The sequence below is a fragment of the Pseudogymnoascus verrucosus genome (assembly GCF_001662655.1).
Source record: "Pseudogymnoascus verrucosus strain UAMH 10579 unplaced genomic scaffold scaffold_7, whole genome shotgun sequence".
In the NCBI taxonomy this organism is placed as follows: Eukaryota; Fungi; Ascomycota; class Leotiomycetes; order Thelebolales; family Thelebolaceae; genus Pseudogymnoascus; species Pseudogymnoascus verrucosus.
Genome location: NW_017263658.1, coordinates 464,834 through 480,331, shown reverse-complemented (window position 1 = coordinate 480,331; position 15,498 = coordinate 464,834). Strand labels below are relative to the sequence as shown.

The window sequence follows — 15,498 nt, the reverse complement described above, 5'->3', positions numbered from 1 at the left end:
GCTCAACCATCCTACCGGTTATTTATGACTTGACACCATTCGAAATATGGCTCACTGAGTTGCATGTCTCGTCACATACGTAAATAAATCATAATTCACTTAAAAAGTAATTCTATATACATTAATATAGTACCAATCTCATTATCACCCCCTCTCGTTATGTTATCAGGTAGGCCAAAAACACACCCCCATCCATCGCGCCAAAAACCGGGTATAACACCTAAATGCTCTCTCTACAATCAATCTCTCTCTCCTCTCTCATACTATTCTCCCCTTTCACCCCTCACTGATACGTCTTGTGTTGATACGGATCATGCTGCGGCGGCGGCGACACCGACGACCCATACGGTGCCGGCGACACCGCAACCGGCGCCGCGTACTGCACCGGCGACGCAGCCGTTGTTACGCTAGCAGATCCCATCGCAGGTGTGTTCGACATCTCGGCATGCTGCTGCTGCCCAAACTGGCCCGGAACAGGGTATTGCGCGTACTGCTGCTGCTGCTGCCCGTAATTCGGCGGCACGTACTGGAATGGTTGTTGCTGTCCCTGTTGAACGGGAGCGCCGTACTGGGTCTGCGGCTCATATTGGCCGTCGGCCAGTTGGGTTCCGTGGGGGTTGTAGGGAGCGGGAGCAGTGTAGGGACCGACTGCGACGTAGTGGGGGCCGGGTTGGGCGAGTTTCTGCTCCTGGGTGAGGCCGCTGGCGTCGGAGTGGCGTTGGCGCAGGCCGCCGATGAGTGCGACGGTGAGGAAGATGGCCATGAGTGCGAAGACGGCGATGAAGGAACTGGCATAGGAGAGGGTGTAGCTTCGTCTCACGTAGGGGTCGCTGGAGAAGTTGTAGACGGCTTGTTTGACGAGTTCGAGGAGGGTCATGAGGCAGAGGGCGGGCATGACGATGGTGAGCATCAGGAGTGTTCCCTGGCGTGGTGTTAGAATGGGGGTTCTTTTCTTGTGTGAGGGGGGGGTTAGAGCATACCTTGGAACTCCTCTTCAATACGGCGAAAATGGCGAGCGCGGTGAGGAAGAGGGCGAGCGCGAACATATATGACGCCTCGAGAATTAACGTATACAGCTGGCCATCAGACGCGATCCTTTCGACATATCCCATAGACATGACCTCGGCGTAGACGGCGATCAAGAAGCCAAAGCTGATTGTGGTAATTGTCCACAGTAATCCGACGGCGTAGCTGGCAATCTTTTGAGATACCGTGCCAACGTCTTCAGTGATGGTGCGAGCGATGATTGCCACGATCAAGACATTGGCAACTCGGGAGAAAAATCCCTGGATGAGGTAGCCAATGTAGATCAGGTAAGTTACCTCGACGAAAGATTCACCCATGGCCATGAAGATAACCGCCAAGAGGATGTCGCTAGGTTGGAAAGTCAGTCGGTTGAATTCAAGGAGCGTTAGAATGGTGCATCTCTTACAAAAACATGAACAACGTAGCGATGAAGTATCCTCTGTTTCGCAGCTTGTCGGTTCCCCTCTCGCGGATCCATTTAAAGCGCCTCGTGAGAAACATGCACACGATGAGGATGATCAAAAGTATGATATACATGGCAAACAACGCCGTAGTGGTCGGGTTCTGATTCATTTGTTAGCAAACTCTGGAAACGATAGGCTTCAGCTTCTGTCTCCTTACCTGCCAGCCATATCCAGTCATAGTGAAGGTATCAAGACAGTGAGCGCAAGTTGAACCACCCCCACTACTGTATCCTCCTCCTCTTCTTGGAGCCATTGCTGCTGCGACGCGATATTATGATATTATTAGTGGGCGTTTGGCGTCTGCTTGTTGATGTCGACGACGATTCCGTGGTTGAAGATGTTTTGTCGGAATTTACTTTTTGATCGCGTTGAAGGAAGAGGACGGGACGCGGAAAGATTTAAGGACATGGAAGGCCTTCCTAGTCATTTTAGTTGCCTTGAACTGAAGGAGGCTCAGGGGGGGTGTCAGTAGGAATAGGTGTGGACCGTCGGCCAGCTAACACACCGAGCTTATTTGACAGATTGATGGGCGACGGAGGGCTGACAGGGGTCTGAGTGGGGCAAAATGGGGTCTGGATGGGATTTAAGAGGGCTCAGATAGGTACAGATGGGGTTAGACATAGGTAAATGGGGGCTAGTGGCAATTAGACACATGCTAGACAGCAACTAGACAGCAACTAGACAGGTGCCCCTAGTCCCCATCAGGCACCATCGCTACCCATCACTGGTGCCAAGCGAGGCTGAGCTGCTATTTATACTATTTTGGTCCACCGCACCTATATTTCCCTATTTCCCTGTCTCCTGATTGAACACTGACAGCTTCAGCCTCGTCGATCTCAAGCTGCCAAGCAGCCCCCTCATTTCGCCTAACCAAGTATTATGCTGTGTTTCTCGCGTGAAGGATGCAGAAATGCTGCAAAAATATGGAGCTCGTTAAAATGCGGCGCAGCCCTCATACAAGCCCACTCCACTGCCGGCGTGACAGTGTCGTCCACCCGAGGCTTGCTGCGGTTGTGTCACGGTTAACGACGTGGTAGTGGTATGGCGAAGCAGTGTCGGAGCGGCTCGTAAGGTTGACACGACCCGTATTTGTTTGGCTGTGTTTGGCTGTGTTGTCTTACGGGGCAAGGCATAATTTTATGGTGCTGTGGTGAGATTTTTAATTATGCACAAAGGGTTGTATAACTCACTCTTGTGATGGAATTGTGCACGAGTATGGCATCTTGGTGAATTGCCTGTGTTAGTACTATGAGATATTCGTTCAGTATGTGCAGTAATTAGGAGAGAGTGTGGTTTATATAGTAGATATTGATTGCATGGGAGTCGCATTGCATTGCATTGCACGTGAGCGAGAGGAGTGGTGCCTGAAATGCACCTCATATGAACATCAACGCTACTATCGACATCTCTGGCTCAAATTCGATGCGCATATCTCACGCAATTATCTACTTTCGTTTGAGCACTGAGTATTACCTTCCTGGCAGATCTGCATATTGTGTGCTGTGGCGTTGAAGGCCTGTCCTGCAGTTCTAGATATCCCACGTTCTTGACGTGCTTATTTATGTGCAAGGTTACTCTCACTTTCCCACGGCCACATACCTTATAACAACACCATGAGAACCCAACACCAACCTTCAAATCTCATCCTCGCAACTCGCTGAAGTCTATATCCAAGTATTACCTCCCGATACATGACAATGACATCAACTACTGAACCCACCACAGAACCCACAACAGAACCTACAACAGAACCAAGCCAACTTCTCCTCACCATATCCCACCTCAAACACTCCAGCGACCAACTCCGCTAATCAGCCTCCCACCTCACCCTCACCACCACCAAACGCCAAACAAGCCTCCAACTCCTTCAACCTCGCCGACACCTCCCTCAAAGCCTCCGCCCACCACATAAAACACAACGCCGACGCCCTTACAGCCGCCGAGTCTCTCAACTAAGCCTCCAGCGAAGTGCGGGAAGCTACTCAGCGATTTATGATCGCTAATAGTCAGCTTGAACAAGCTTCTATAGAAGTTAAACGAATTGCTGAACAAGCTGCTGCGGAGTTGGAGAAGGGTACGGCGGGGTTTAGTCGGGATGCTGGGAAGTTGGAGGGGGAAGTTGAGGAATTTCTTGGCGGGGTGGAGTTTGTAGATGTGGCAGGGCTGGGGGGGGATGGGCAGATTGTGGGGGAAGTCCTGAGGAAGAGGATTAGGGAGCATGAGGAGGAGAAGAGTAAGGGGCCGATGTTGGAGTTGATTGAGTTGTTTGATGAGTATTCTGGTTATTTGGATGATGTTATGGTGCTAAAGGGCGAATAGGCAGGGCTTGTTTGATGAAGATGGAGTGGTGAAATGATGGCGGTCGGGGGGTTAACTGGGCAGGGCGCATGGAAAATTGTGGGTAAATGGTTTGAAAGGGGCAGATGTATTTGATCTATGAGGTTCTATATGTAGGAAGTTTCACTTTTACTTATGATTGATTTTTGGGTTGTATATTGAAATCCACTTCCGATCAACGCGCAGTTCATTCCAGCTGAAGTTCGTACCAGTATGCCCAACCTTTCCCGACTCCAACCTGCCAAAATAGTAAGCTATATGCTACATAGAAGCAACCACTCGCACCTTCTACTTCTCACTTCTCACAGCATCTCCAATCTTCAACCCTTAACGCCTCCAACCCTCGACACCACAACACCCATCCTCACACCTCGTCACCATAATCCATTGCTACCATAATCCATTGCTACCATAATCCATTGCTACTACAATCCATTGCTATCACGAGAGATCTAAACACAGGTAAATAACCTCCCGATCCTCCAATACGCACCTTCTAACACTCTTTGCCAAGCTCCCCGGGCTCCGCTACTTGCAGTTTCGAAGTCAATCACCTCAACCAAACCTCAATTCAGGCAAGTATTCCACCTCAACCTCGTCACACAAACCTCCAGACACTTTTTAACTGACGCTATATCATTATAGCGTTCTACTCGACAATCCCCACGTCAGAGTCGGTATCAAGGTTTCATTGAACTCAGATCCTAGGATTCAGGTAATTGACAAACTCCTATCTTGTGATGCAATTGTCCTGACAGACTCTGTGTAGCTTCAACCGACGATCAAACTTCGCGATGTCAGAACCTGCCGGAAACACTGCGGGACCAAGTGGTGACAACAACTCCCCGTTCGATACCATCAAGGACATCCAACTCCGCCAAGAGTTCGTCAGACTCATGCAAGAAGCTATTCACCTTGAGAAGGTCGCTAGGAATGTAGAGAGTGAATGTCAGCACGTCCGACGTGAGAGAAACAAGGTTAACAAAGACCTTGACGCGCGTAGTGAACTCGCTAGCCAAATTGATCGAAACGATAAGGCGCTCAAGCAATATCTTGACCAACATCAGCAAGACGCAGGCCAGAGTCAGCCATTACCGGAGCGTCTTGAACAAGCCATCCCCAAACACAAGCAATCCATTAGCGATCTCAAGCAAATCACTACTAAACATTTTAGTGCTATTAACGCGCTTAACCATAACTCTAAAAACCTCAGGGACGCCTCGGATAAACTTGAGCGGGACATGAACAAGCTTCAGCAAGATACCGACCAATTCTTCAAGCGCCTCAGAGACGAATGTGGCATGGATCTCAGAATGTTTGACCGCATCATTGGTGACGAGGTCCGCTTCATTGGCGAGAGGGTTGAAAACGTAGTCACGATGTATTGGGATGCTAAAAACGGAAAACTACCTGTGGAGTTGTGACATATGGCTAATAAGCAGTCGGATGATTAGGAGATTGCTTTATGGCTCACGGTATCGATCCCTCCGAAACCCCGACTACCGAGACAAGCAACTGGAAACGACGAAAAAGTGATGGAATGGAGAAGGAGCATTAAGAGTATATGAAATGACACAGAAGCATTAACAGGTCAAGGCTCGAGGAGAATAGGGAGATGAGTCTGGATTGCAATTCGCAGATACTGTCTGACCTGAGGCGCTGCCCTGAGATCGTTTTACTTCAAATCAATGACAAAGACTAGGTTGTTCATTGAAATTTGCTTCCGTTCATCGTGATATGTCTGCTGTTCTTGTCGAGGTGTCTCACTGGCGTGGTAATATATCCCAGCTTCAAGTAAACTCGGTGGGATTGTATTGTACAATGCGTAGATTTCAAATTATTATTTATTCTCTTACTTGCTTTTCACTTCTCTCTCACCCATGCCTCATATCACCCCCCATGCCCACGCTACATGAGATCAGATCTGGGCTACTACTGTTTTCAAGACCCTACAACAGAATTTCGCGCAGTAAACATACCAGGACTACATCGTTTCTCGTATAAGGGTGATTCAGGCTCATGTGTCATCGATCTAGATGGAAGAATTGTTGGTATGCTACACAGCTCTGTGGATGAGGCGTACAATACATCTTTGCAAGAGTAGGTGTCCCATGTCTGTTGACAGTTATGAGTCGAGAAAAATACAGGAGCGGTGACAAGAGCAAAGCGGTGAGAAGGTCGGTGGTGATGCCATGCGGTCGATGGCTTCCGCGGCGGCGTGGTCGGCGGTGTCCCCTATGGCGTCCATTCCTACAAACTTCTTATACAGCCTGTTAATGGTTTTGGTGGTATCCTCGAGCGCCCATTTCCCAGTAGGATGACGCTGTTAAAATCCATAGTGAGGATACTTGAATACGAACTGGCAATGTTTGGAATATAGAGATCGTGGATTTCTGCATCTGCAACTCTTGCCACCTCTAGTAGTTCGCTGCTGCGGATCATAGACTGCGGGACCCTCGCGGGTGTTGCGAGGAGTATATAATGGTAGTCAAACTTGAACCCGAGGCAGCCGAATTACAAAAGGAGGATATTCTGATGACCCAGCATGATTCGATGATATGAAACTCTCACATCTGTTCAACCCGAGACGAGTCTTTTCCTGCATTGTTACAGGGGGTTCAGGAGGTAGACGGAGCCATAGTCGACTTTGTGTTTCTTGCTAGAGTAGGGGTAAGGGATGGCGACAAAACAACTATGTCCCGAGAGATATTTGAGGCGGTAGAGAATTGGAAGCCGATTTGGAAGACAAGATTTAAAAGCGATGAAGATGGAGTTACAGGGTGGGCAAGGCCATCGCGCACTAAGGTTGACTCCTGGGTCAACCGTAGATCGCTCAAGCTCACAATTGAGCGAAACGGGGCATATGAGTGCCAGACCAACCCAGGAACAGCTTGCGCTGGCTGTGTCAAATGCTAGTTGTGTCAAGCGCAAGACGCTTCAATGTCACCTTCTTACTGTCGTTGCCTTCTCACCGCCGCTGCGTTCTCACGACCATCCTCTCACGGCCATCCCCTCACTGCCGTCTGTCTCTCCCCCCTCCTCTGGTTCCATCCACCTCCCCCTCCCCCTACCCCTACTACAACCACGATCCCGTTCTCGTCAACAATGTAGTTGACGTACACACCCGGGACGTTGTCACCAAGGTTGACGTTATCACTTGCAATCCATACACGCTTGTATATCCGCCTGAATATCCACACTGATAACAATCATTCTCTTCGCCCACCAACCCATTCTCTCTTTGCAACTATAAAGAACCCAGAAAGGGGCATGATCTGTTCCTGTTGTATAATTGCATCTAATATTCTTTGCGTTGGCGGTTATATTACCTCTCCCGGAGAGGCACCGGGGACAGTGCGACATGTAGTAGGGAGAACATCAACAGTGCTCGCGAAGGACTAGACAGTAGTTCAGTCACTGACACCTTCATCACGACGAGGGGCCTTATTACCACCTGCTTCAGGAATGTAGATCACTTAAGTTACAATCGAATGTAAATTGTCAAATAAATAATTCCAACAAAAGACAAAACTCCATTTCAAACATCTAAAAATCCGTGCACATACGCTTCAGGCCCAAAAGAAGCTCATACAGCAATACCGACACCTGCGTCTCCGCAGCTCAGCCTCCATTATCATACAATTCTATATTCACCCATCACGCCTCTTCTATGCCTGGCTCAAGAACTTCAGAGCCTCCTCCCTCTCGCCCGCCGGCAACATGCCCAGCACCAACTTCACGCCCCTCAATCCACCCTTTCCACCCTCCCTCAACAACCTCGCAATCTCTCCTGCCGTAGACTCTCCCTTCATCGCCTCAACCTTCTCATGCACCTGCTTCCTGTTCTCCTCATACCACAACGCGACCTCGCGATCCGCAGTATCGAAGTTGACGATCCCACTCCACGCCTCCAGCAACTGCAGGGAGCGCGCGCGCGTCCCAGTAGCGCCAGGCTGCGCTGGCGCAGCAATCGCCATGCGCTTGACGATGTACTCCTCGTTCAAACGGCGACGAACACGCCAGTAGAAGAAGCGACGCGCGTTGCGCCACTTCAGCGAGTCGCGGATGACGCCCTTGGCCTTCATGCGGCCAGCGCGATCGTGGAGATCGGCGAATTGGAGGGAGACCTGCGCGTAGACGGGTAGCAGGAGGCGCTCGCGGGCCTGCATCTGCTCGGCGACTTCGGCGAGCTGCTCGGGGCTGAGAGATGAGTCGGAGAGCTGTTTCTTGAGGGCGCCGTAGGTGGGGTCCAGACGGGCCATGGTCTCGAGCTGCTTATCGCGGCGGAACTTGATGTTGACGATGCCCTCGGGCTCGAGGATACCACCGCGGGAGTCTTCGTCGGCGTACATCTCCATGCAGTCGGGGTTGATGGTTGGGTCAACGACAACCTGGTGTTTGTTAGCATAGTAATAATATGAGCAGGAGAAGAATACATACCCATGATCCACCACGGAGCTCGCCAAACGGCGGGATGTAGACGAAGATTGGCTGCTCGTACTTGACCAATGCATCAACAATGTATGAACCATACTTCAGGACCTCGTTGAACATATCGCGCTGTCCACCCGAGAATCCTCTCCAGTTGGCCAAGATCATCAATGGCAGTTGCTCACCATTGTTGAAGTCCTTAATGGCCTGTGCGGTCTTGAATGCCGAATTGGGGTACCAGACACCACCAGCCTCGTTGGAGATCTGCTCCATGGAATCCGGGTTGGCAGGGTCAGCTGGAGTGATGTTCTCAACGGAGCGAGACTCGACAGCGATGACACCCATTGGGATACCACCGAGACGAGCACGACCAACAACGACAGTGCGAGCCCATCCGCCAAGGGTCTCAACGAAAGAGTTCTTGTCGAAGAGACCAGAAAGGAAACCCTCCTCGTCTTCCTTACCGGCGATGAGCCATCTGACGTCAAACGCCTGCTTGTCAGGTGGCATGAACGAGATTTCTCTGTCCCAGCTATCGACAGCGGGGCTGACTGGCACGGGGTTGTTCTTCTTGTCTGGGACGAACGACATCCACTCGACAATCTTGGATACACCCTCGAAATCATCGTTGGCGGTCATGTGGGACACACCGTTCTTGTACATGATCTGGGTGCCACCAAGTTGCAAGTTGGAGGTATAGACCTCGCGACCGAGGAGCTTGTTGATAGCTGGTGCACCAGTGAGAATGATTGGCTGGCCTTCGATCTGGATAGCACGCTGACCGAGGCGAACAAGGTAAGCACCGATACCAACAGAGCGGCAGGTAACTAAGGTGATGGTGAAGATATCTTCATAGGCTCTGCTTGTAGCACCGGCAATCAGACCAGAGCCCTTCAAGCACTCAACTCCAAGGCCATCCTCGGCACCGATGATGGTGGTGATCTTGTGCCTCGTCTCGCCATCCTCAACAATCTCCTCGGTGATGACATCCTTTGACTTGCCATCCTCGAATCTAGCCTTGGCCTCGGAGTTCAAGTACAGGTACTTGAAGCCGGCCTCTGGCCTGTCGGCGTCCTTCCACGCAACATTGAAATGTGGGATAAGCTCGTCAGCCATGCCGATGCGAGCGCCAGAGTTGGCAGAAAGGTAGATGCGGGGAATTCCGAGCTTACGTGCGAGCTCAGTGCACTTGTTGAAGAAGTGATCTTCCTTAGGACCGAAGGAACCGATTCTGAAGGTGATATCGTTGGCGACGATGATGAACCTACGGCCCTTGGGGTACTCGGGAGTTCGTGCGGTCACGATCCATCCAACCATACCATGGGTATTGGTACCTGGCTCGCGAGAAACCTCGGCGAGATCGTCATGGTCATCAAGAACCAACTCGCTGTAGTCAATGCAATCACCAACTTGAGGTTGCTTCTCCGCCAACAGGGAGTGCTCGCCGACAGCCTTGGCCCAGTTGTTCTGGATAGCCTGTCTGAAGAGCTCCGGGAAATCGTAGACGTACTGAGTACCCATCAGATGGGCCTTGTATCTCTTGGGCTGGAGCCACTCCTTGGTGGGATATGGCGTAGAAACTGGACGCAAGTGCATGGAGCCGATCTTGGTCGTGCCACCAATGCTCTGGAACACCCACTCGCTGCCCTTCTCAGACTTGCGCTCAAGGTACATCTCAACCTGGATAACGTATCCGGAAGTGTTGGTAATAACAACACGAAGAGGATAAGGCATGCCAGTGACGGGGTCGGTGCAGATGATGCGAATCTCAGCGCCTGTGACGCGGAGGCGCCACGACCTGCGACCAAATCGCTCCAAGAAACCAGCAAGGGCCTCCTCGACCTCTTCTGGGATAAGCGGGAAGACTGGCGAGAAATTGATGAAGATGTGGTTAAGATCAGAGTTGTTGTTGCCTACAATCTCTAGAGCATCGAGAATATCGTTCATCAGTCTGTCAGCCTCCGAAATGAGATATTCAGCGGTAGGAATCTCGTCACGTAGACGTCCAGGACGAACCACCGCACGTGTGAAGTAGCGCTTGTCACTCTCCACATCCTTGCCAACGGCCTGGTAAACATGGATATTCCTGTTGGCAGTGAAGACAGGCTTGATGTTGAACTTGGACAATCTCTCAAGCTCGAGCTGGTAGGCCAGAGCTGGCTCAGTGTGTCTGATCCTGTCGTCTTCTTCGTAGTTCGGGCCGCGGAAAGTGAAGTAGCCGGGGTATGTCCCGTCTCTGTGGCCACAGATAAATGTAAGGCGGCGGACACGGCGCGCAAGGAGCTCATCCTTGTACGTGCTGACAATAGTCTTGATCCTAGCTAATAATTCGGCATCATCGGCAGACTCGGAATCGCGAATAGCAACATTGCAGACGGCCGTGAGCTCATCGCCGTGGCTTAATGGGGGTGCTTGCGGGAACTTGCGCTTGCCGCCAAGGTCAGGCATAAGGGTGTTTGTCGAGGGCTTCTTCAGCCTAGCGCCAGCCAATGGGAAGACTTCAAGGGCTCTAGCAAGGTACTCCTCGGCCTCGTCAATGTACTGGACAGGAACGATGACACCCTTTCTTGTGGTCTCGGTATCAGATTGGTTGACAAGGTATGACATGTCGCTAATGGAGCTGATACGCTTGAATGGATCTCTGCTCTCCACGACTGGAGTCGCGGGCGTTGAAGGAGAGGATTGAACAGGCATTCCAAGAGCGGATTGACCGACCTTACGGAGGACAAAGTCCCACGAGACGATAAACGGTGGGTCGGTGGACTCGTTGTGGTACTCAATCTTCTTCAACGAGTACGCACGATACGCACGGCGGATATAAACTTCAAGGGCAGCAAGGGAGACCCATGGGTCTTGGTGACCAAAGAAGATAGGGAGGACATCGAAGACGGTGTACTTTGAGTCAACGACCTCCTTGAGGATCTCAAGGCTGGGTTCTCTGTGGTCCCATCCAGTCTCACCATACCTCGACTCAACAACGGAAGAGCGGAGGATGTGCTCCATCTGAGAAGCGCGCTCCTCAAGAGACGGAAGTGCGCACTGGATGAGAACCTCGCGGGCCTTAAGAGAGACCTTGGCAGTCTGTCTCGACTCAAGCTCAGTGAGCTTCTTCAGTGCCGGGCGGAAGTATTTGGCAATATTACCAGAGTTGGGCCTGTTTGGCCTGTACTCATCGAGAATGGCGAGGATGAGGTTGTTCTTTGCGCCTACTCTGCTGTGTGAAAGTACAGTCTGGACAACCTTGGGGATATCATCCTTGTTCTCCTCTCTAAGCTTGAGGATGACTTCCTCATCTCTCGAAGTCCTTCCGGAGAAGAGCTTCTCGACTTCAGCGTACTGCTCAAGTAAGCCAGAGAATACATTGAACTCGTTGACTTTGTGACCATCCACGTATTTTTCAAGCACCTCGGTAAGTGGTACCAGGGTAGACTTGAGGATGTCAATGTCATTAGGATCAACATTCTCCTCGAGGAACTTCTGGAGAGCCTTTTGCAGGTTCTTGGCAGGGAACTCTGCCTTGCGGGCCTTAGCACGCTCAACAATTTGGCCGAAGAGGGAGTCAAGCTTCTGGGGCATTCTGGCGTGTAGCGCAGAAAACTGGGCATTCCACTCCGAATATGGCAATTCAGGATCTCTGAGCACCTCAATTAAGTCCTTAAGCGTCGCGTTCATGATGAACTGGTTATCGAACCCTTGGAGGATGTTGCGGAGGATGTTGTGAAGGAGGACGAATCTTTGGGCAGGTTTGGTGCCAACGACTTGTGGTAGACCAAGGTCAGGGAGTTGGCTGAGGAAGGGCTGTGCGTGCTTCACTCTCGATGGGTCATCCAGGGCGAGTATACCAATGATATCTCCGGCCTCGAGGGTAGCTCCTGGCTGCTTGATAAGCTGCACAATACCGTCTTCTCCAGCGAGAAGGGGCATGTACATCTTCATGACCTCAACCTCGGCGTATGGCTGGCCAGCCTTGACGTGCTCGCCGTTCTCAACGGTGAACTTGACGAGCTTTCCTGGCGAGGGGGTCCTCAGTTGCGTGGGGTCGTTCTCTTGCTCGAGGAGGCAAGTCATGCTGTCAACGCTCAATCTGGTCGCTCCAACTTCCTCCTTCCAGTAAACGTTGTGAGAGCGTCCGCTGAGAAGAACAAGCAGGCCGCCGTCGCTGAGAGCTCTGGCGCCAACTGAGCACTTGGAGCCGTTGATGAACAGATGGTAGCTGTCAACACTCGATCTGGTTGCTGTGAATTTGTATCTGTGGCCATCGTAGATAAAATCGATCTGGAAGACAGTCTTCAGAACCTCTTTCGCGGGCACTTGACCCTTCTCTAAGCTGGTTCTATATGTTGACATGGCACCCTCACTGGCAATGTGGGCCTTGCATACTGCACCACAAACGACAGCAAGCATTGGGTCTGGGCGCTCGGCAGTCAATTTGTTCGAGATCAGTTCATCGAGCCAGCCAGTGGTGATGGTGTTGTCCTCGAAAGCAGGAGTCTCCAGCAGCTTGATCAGATATTCAACTGTGGTCCTGAAGTCACCACGGATGCTCAGCTCCTTCAGAGCCACGACCATGTGCTTTCTTGACGCGGATCTGTTCTCGCCGTAAGCGAAAATGTGACCGAATTGAGAGTCAGAGAAACTGTGAATTCCACCAGCTGTGCCGACGGAGAAGTAACCCCAGACGTTGGAGCTACTCCTGAAGTTCAGCTCGTGCATAACACCGTTGGACGGCTTGAAGCCTTCTCCAGGATCCTCAGAGGTGATACGGCAAGCTGTCGTGTGGCCCTTTGGCGATGGGCGGCGTTGAGTAAGGGAGCTATCCTCCTTCGAGAAATCGAAATCGATCTCGTTCGAGCCGGCAGGATCCACGCCATATAGGAGACGAATGTCGCGGATACGGTGCAATGGCAGACCCATGGCGATTTGAAGCTGTGCAGCTGGGAGGTTGACACCGGAAACCATCTCCGTTGTAGGATGCTCAACCTGCAATCTGGGGTTCAGCTCGAGGAAGTAGAACTTGTCATCCGAGTGCGAGTACAAGTACTCGACGGTTCCGGCTGAGACGTAGCCGACCAAGCGGCCGAGACGCACTGCGGCCTTCTCCATGGCCTGGAAAGTTGCAGTTTTGGCGATAGTTACTGGCGCTTCCTCGATAATCTTCTGGTGACGTCTCTGAACAGAGCAATCTCTTCCGAAAAGCGAGATATTGTTTCCGTACTCATCTGCAAGCAATTGAACCTCCAAATGCCTCGCGTTTCCGGCCAGCTTCATGATGAAGATAGGCGATCCAGGGATTTCGCTTGCAGCAGCCTTGTATAATGCCTCGAATCCAACCTCGGAGTCTGCTTTGCGAATTCCCTTTCCACCACCACCTTCCGACGCCTTAATCATAACTGGGAATCCGATTTGCTGGGCCTTCTCTAGACCTTCTTGCCACGACTCGACGCATCCCTTCATGTAGATGTGATCTTCAACGGTAACCAGGCCTCCCTCGTCAACGGCAACTGTGTCAACTCCAGTTCCTGACCACGGAATACAAGGCACCTTGGCGTGCTGTGCTACGATCGTCGAGGAGATCTTGTCACCGAGCGAGCGCATCGCGGATCCGGGCGGGCCAATGAATACGATCTTCTTGGGCGATGCTGCCAGCGACTCGGGCAATTTGGGGTTCTCGGATGCGTGTCCCCTATTTCAGTTTAGTTAAACGTCCTTCAATGCTTCCCTATCTGGTTATTCTTACCATCCAGCCCACACTGCATGGACATTCATTCTCTCGGCCACATCGACAATCAACTCCACGTTGGCGTAGTTGTTATTATTCGTGCCACCTGGCACCTCCACATATTGATCTGCCATTCGGATGTAGTCTGCGTTGGCCTGCAAATCTTCGGGTGTCGCCATAACAGTGAACTGAATCGCCCTCTCGTCGCCGAAGGTCTCGTACGCCCATTTCCGGACGGATCTGATCTCCTTGACGGCAGCAATTCCGTTGTTCGCAATCAGTACCTACACAGCAAGTTAGCTTGGCTCTATCTCCTTTTTTGGCGTTTCGGTTGACACGTACGTTCGTGATCACGGTGTGGCCGTCACAAGCCGCCACAAAGTCTTTCACGGCGCCGGGCGCCGCATTCTCCAGCTTGTTACCGCCAATGAAGTGGTCTGCAAGCTTGTGTCTCGATGCGTAGGACGGTGTCGAGCCGTTGACGAGCGGCACAGTGCCATTGGTATGGGCCTTGACGCCGTTGGCGACAGCGTCAGCCGCCTTTGCCTGGACGGACATTATGTCGAACCGGCTCGATTGCACGAGCTTAGACTGCTGCGGCTACCAATTTTCTCGATGTTATCGTCGTGTATTGGTATACGGTTGAGGGAGAACCGTAGGGATGTTTTTTTTCGGGCTCTTTAGGGATAATAAAAGGTTGGGCGTGGAAATTGGACGAAGGTAGAAGAGCGTCTTGCGGGCTTCGGGGTATTAAGAATTCGTATAGAAATTACAATCGAATGTCAAAAGAAGAAGGAGGATCTGCGGGGGTGAAGAGAGAGCAGAGCTTTAGGATGATGAGAGCGAAGATGATGTTTCTTGTGAGAATGGTGGAGGCTCGAGATATGAAGGGAGGCCTTTTCGGTTTATTCGGGGAGGGAGCTGGACCAAAAGGGCATGGGGCGCGGGCAAAATGTCCCACTGTACGAAATACGTAGAGGATGCACCCGCGTCAACCAATCAGAAAGACAGAAATCGCTCTCCGCCTTCGTCCGCCATACCCGATTTGAATTATCCGTTCGTTGGGGGATGGTGGACTTGTTGAATCCAGGCTAGTCCAAAGAAGGTATGGTGACCTCGACGTTTGAAGGGGATGGGAATTAATTGATGAGAACTATGATGAGGAACTATACACATACAGTATAAATCCCAATCTTAAAGCATTTCATCTCTCCAACAAGAATCCTCTAATTGATAATATTACGGGCTCTTCGTCGCACAATGTTTTCTTTCCGTCTACAGCCGTAATATCCCGCCTTCATGATTCTGCCAATCCTTTTCCCCGCCATACTCAATTATTCGGAACCCGAGTCACGAAAGGTTTACATGCTTCGGGGTATTTACAGCGCACCATTACATGCAGGGTTAGCAGAAATAATCATCATAATCATGAATATTGAAATGTTTAAATATTCACATCTTATTACAAGCATGAAAATCTATAACCATGAAATTCACGATTATGATTATAGTTTGAAAATC

General features: G+C 51.1%; 4 protein-coding genes across 4 annotated transcripts; 2 read left to right on the top strand and 2 right to left on the bottom strand.

The window, feature by feature from the left end:
• Positions 1 to 77: 77 nt before the first annotated feature.
• On the bottom strand, positions 78 to 1,903 carry VE01_02928 (uncharacterized protein). Its single transcript, XM_018272432.2, has 4 exons — positions 1,648 to 1,903; positions 1,433 to 1,590; positions 981 to 1,374; positions 78 to 922 (listed from the first exon to the last, which is right to left on the bottom strand). The coding sequence occupies exons 1-4, from the start codon at positions 1,741 to 1,743 to the stop codon at positions 284 to 286; spliced, it is 1,287 nt and encodes a 428-aa protein (XP_018133195.2). The 5' UTR covers positions 1,744 to 1,903; the 3' UTR covers positions 78 to 283.
• Positions 1,904 to 2,507: 604 nt separating this feature from the next.
• Positions 2,508 to 3,966, top strand: VE01_02927 (uncharacterized protein). Its single transcript, XM_059463490.1, has 2 exons — positions 2,508 to 3,164; positions 3,216 to 3,966. Exon 2 carries the CDS (start codon positions 3,483 to 3,485, stop codon positions 3,807 to 3,809), a length of 327 nt encoding a protein of 108 aa, XP_059319947.1. The 5' UTR covers positions 2,508 to 3,164; positions 3,216 to 3,482; the 3' UTR covers positions 3,810 to 3,966.
• A 655-nt stretch (positions 3,967 to 4,621) lies between these two features.
• Positions 4,622 to 5,251, top strand: VE01_02926 (uncharacterized protein; the record flags this gene model as incomplete). The annotated part of the gene is made up of 1 exon (XM_018272430.1): positions 4,622 to 5,251. The coding sequence occupies one exon, from the start codon at positions 4,622 to 4,624 to the stop codon at positions 5,249 to 5,251; it is 630 nt and encodes a 209-aa protein (XP_018133193.1).
• A 2,027-nt stretch (positions 5,252 to 7,278) lies between these two features.
• On the bottom strand, positions 7,279 to 14,919 carry ACC1 (acetyl-coenzyme-A carboxylase). Its single transcript, XM_018272429.2, has 4 exons — positions 14,320 to 14,919; positions 13,996 to 14,261; positions 8,268 to 13,941; positions 7,279 to 8,218 (listed from the first exon to the last, which is right to left on the bottom strand). Exons 1-4 carry the CDS (start codon positions 14,533 to 14,535, stop codon positions 7,496 to 7,498), a joined length of 6,879 nt encoding a protein of 2,292 aa, XP_018133192.1. The 5' UTR covers positions 14,536 to 14,919; the 3' UTR covers positions 7,279 to 7,495.
• Positions 14,920 to 15,498: the final 579 nt, after the last annotated feature.

Excerpts from the sequence above, each read along its gene's own strand:
- VE01_02928 (XM_018272432.2), bottom strand. The coding sequence starts at position 1,743 with ATGGCTCCAAGAAGAGGAGGAGGATACAGTAGTGGGGGTGGTTCAACT. Across the intron at positions 1,375-1,432 it reads GCTACGTTGTTCATGTTTTT|CGACATCCTCTTGGCGGTTA; the intron begins GTAAGAGATGCA and ends TTTCCAACCTAG. Across the intron at positions 923-980 it reads TATTGAAGAGGAGTTCCAAG|GGAACACTCCTGATGCTCAC; the intron begins GTATGCTCTAAC and ends ACACCACGCCAG.
- VE01_02927 (XM_059463490.1), top strand. The coding sequence starts at position 3,483 with ATGATCGCTAATAGTCAGCTTGAACAAGCTTCTATAGAAGTTAAACGA.
- ACC1 (XM_018272429.2), bottom strand. The coding sequence starts at position 14,535 with ATGTCCGTCCAGGCAAAGGCGGCTGACGCTGTCGCCAACGGCGTCAAG. Across the intron at positions 13,942-13,995 it reads CATGCAGTGTGGGCTGGATG|GGGACACGCATCCGAGAACC; the intron begins GTAAGAATAACC and ends AAACTGAAATAG. Across the intron at positions 8,219-8,267 it reads AGCTCCGTGGTGGATCATGG|GTTGTCGTTGACCCAACCAT; the intron begins GTATGTATTCTT and ends AACAAACACCAG.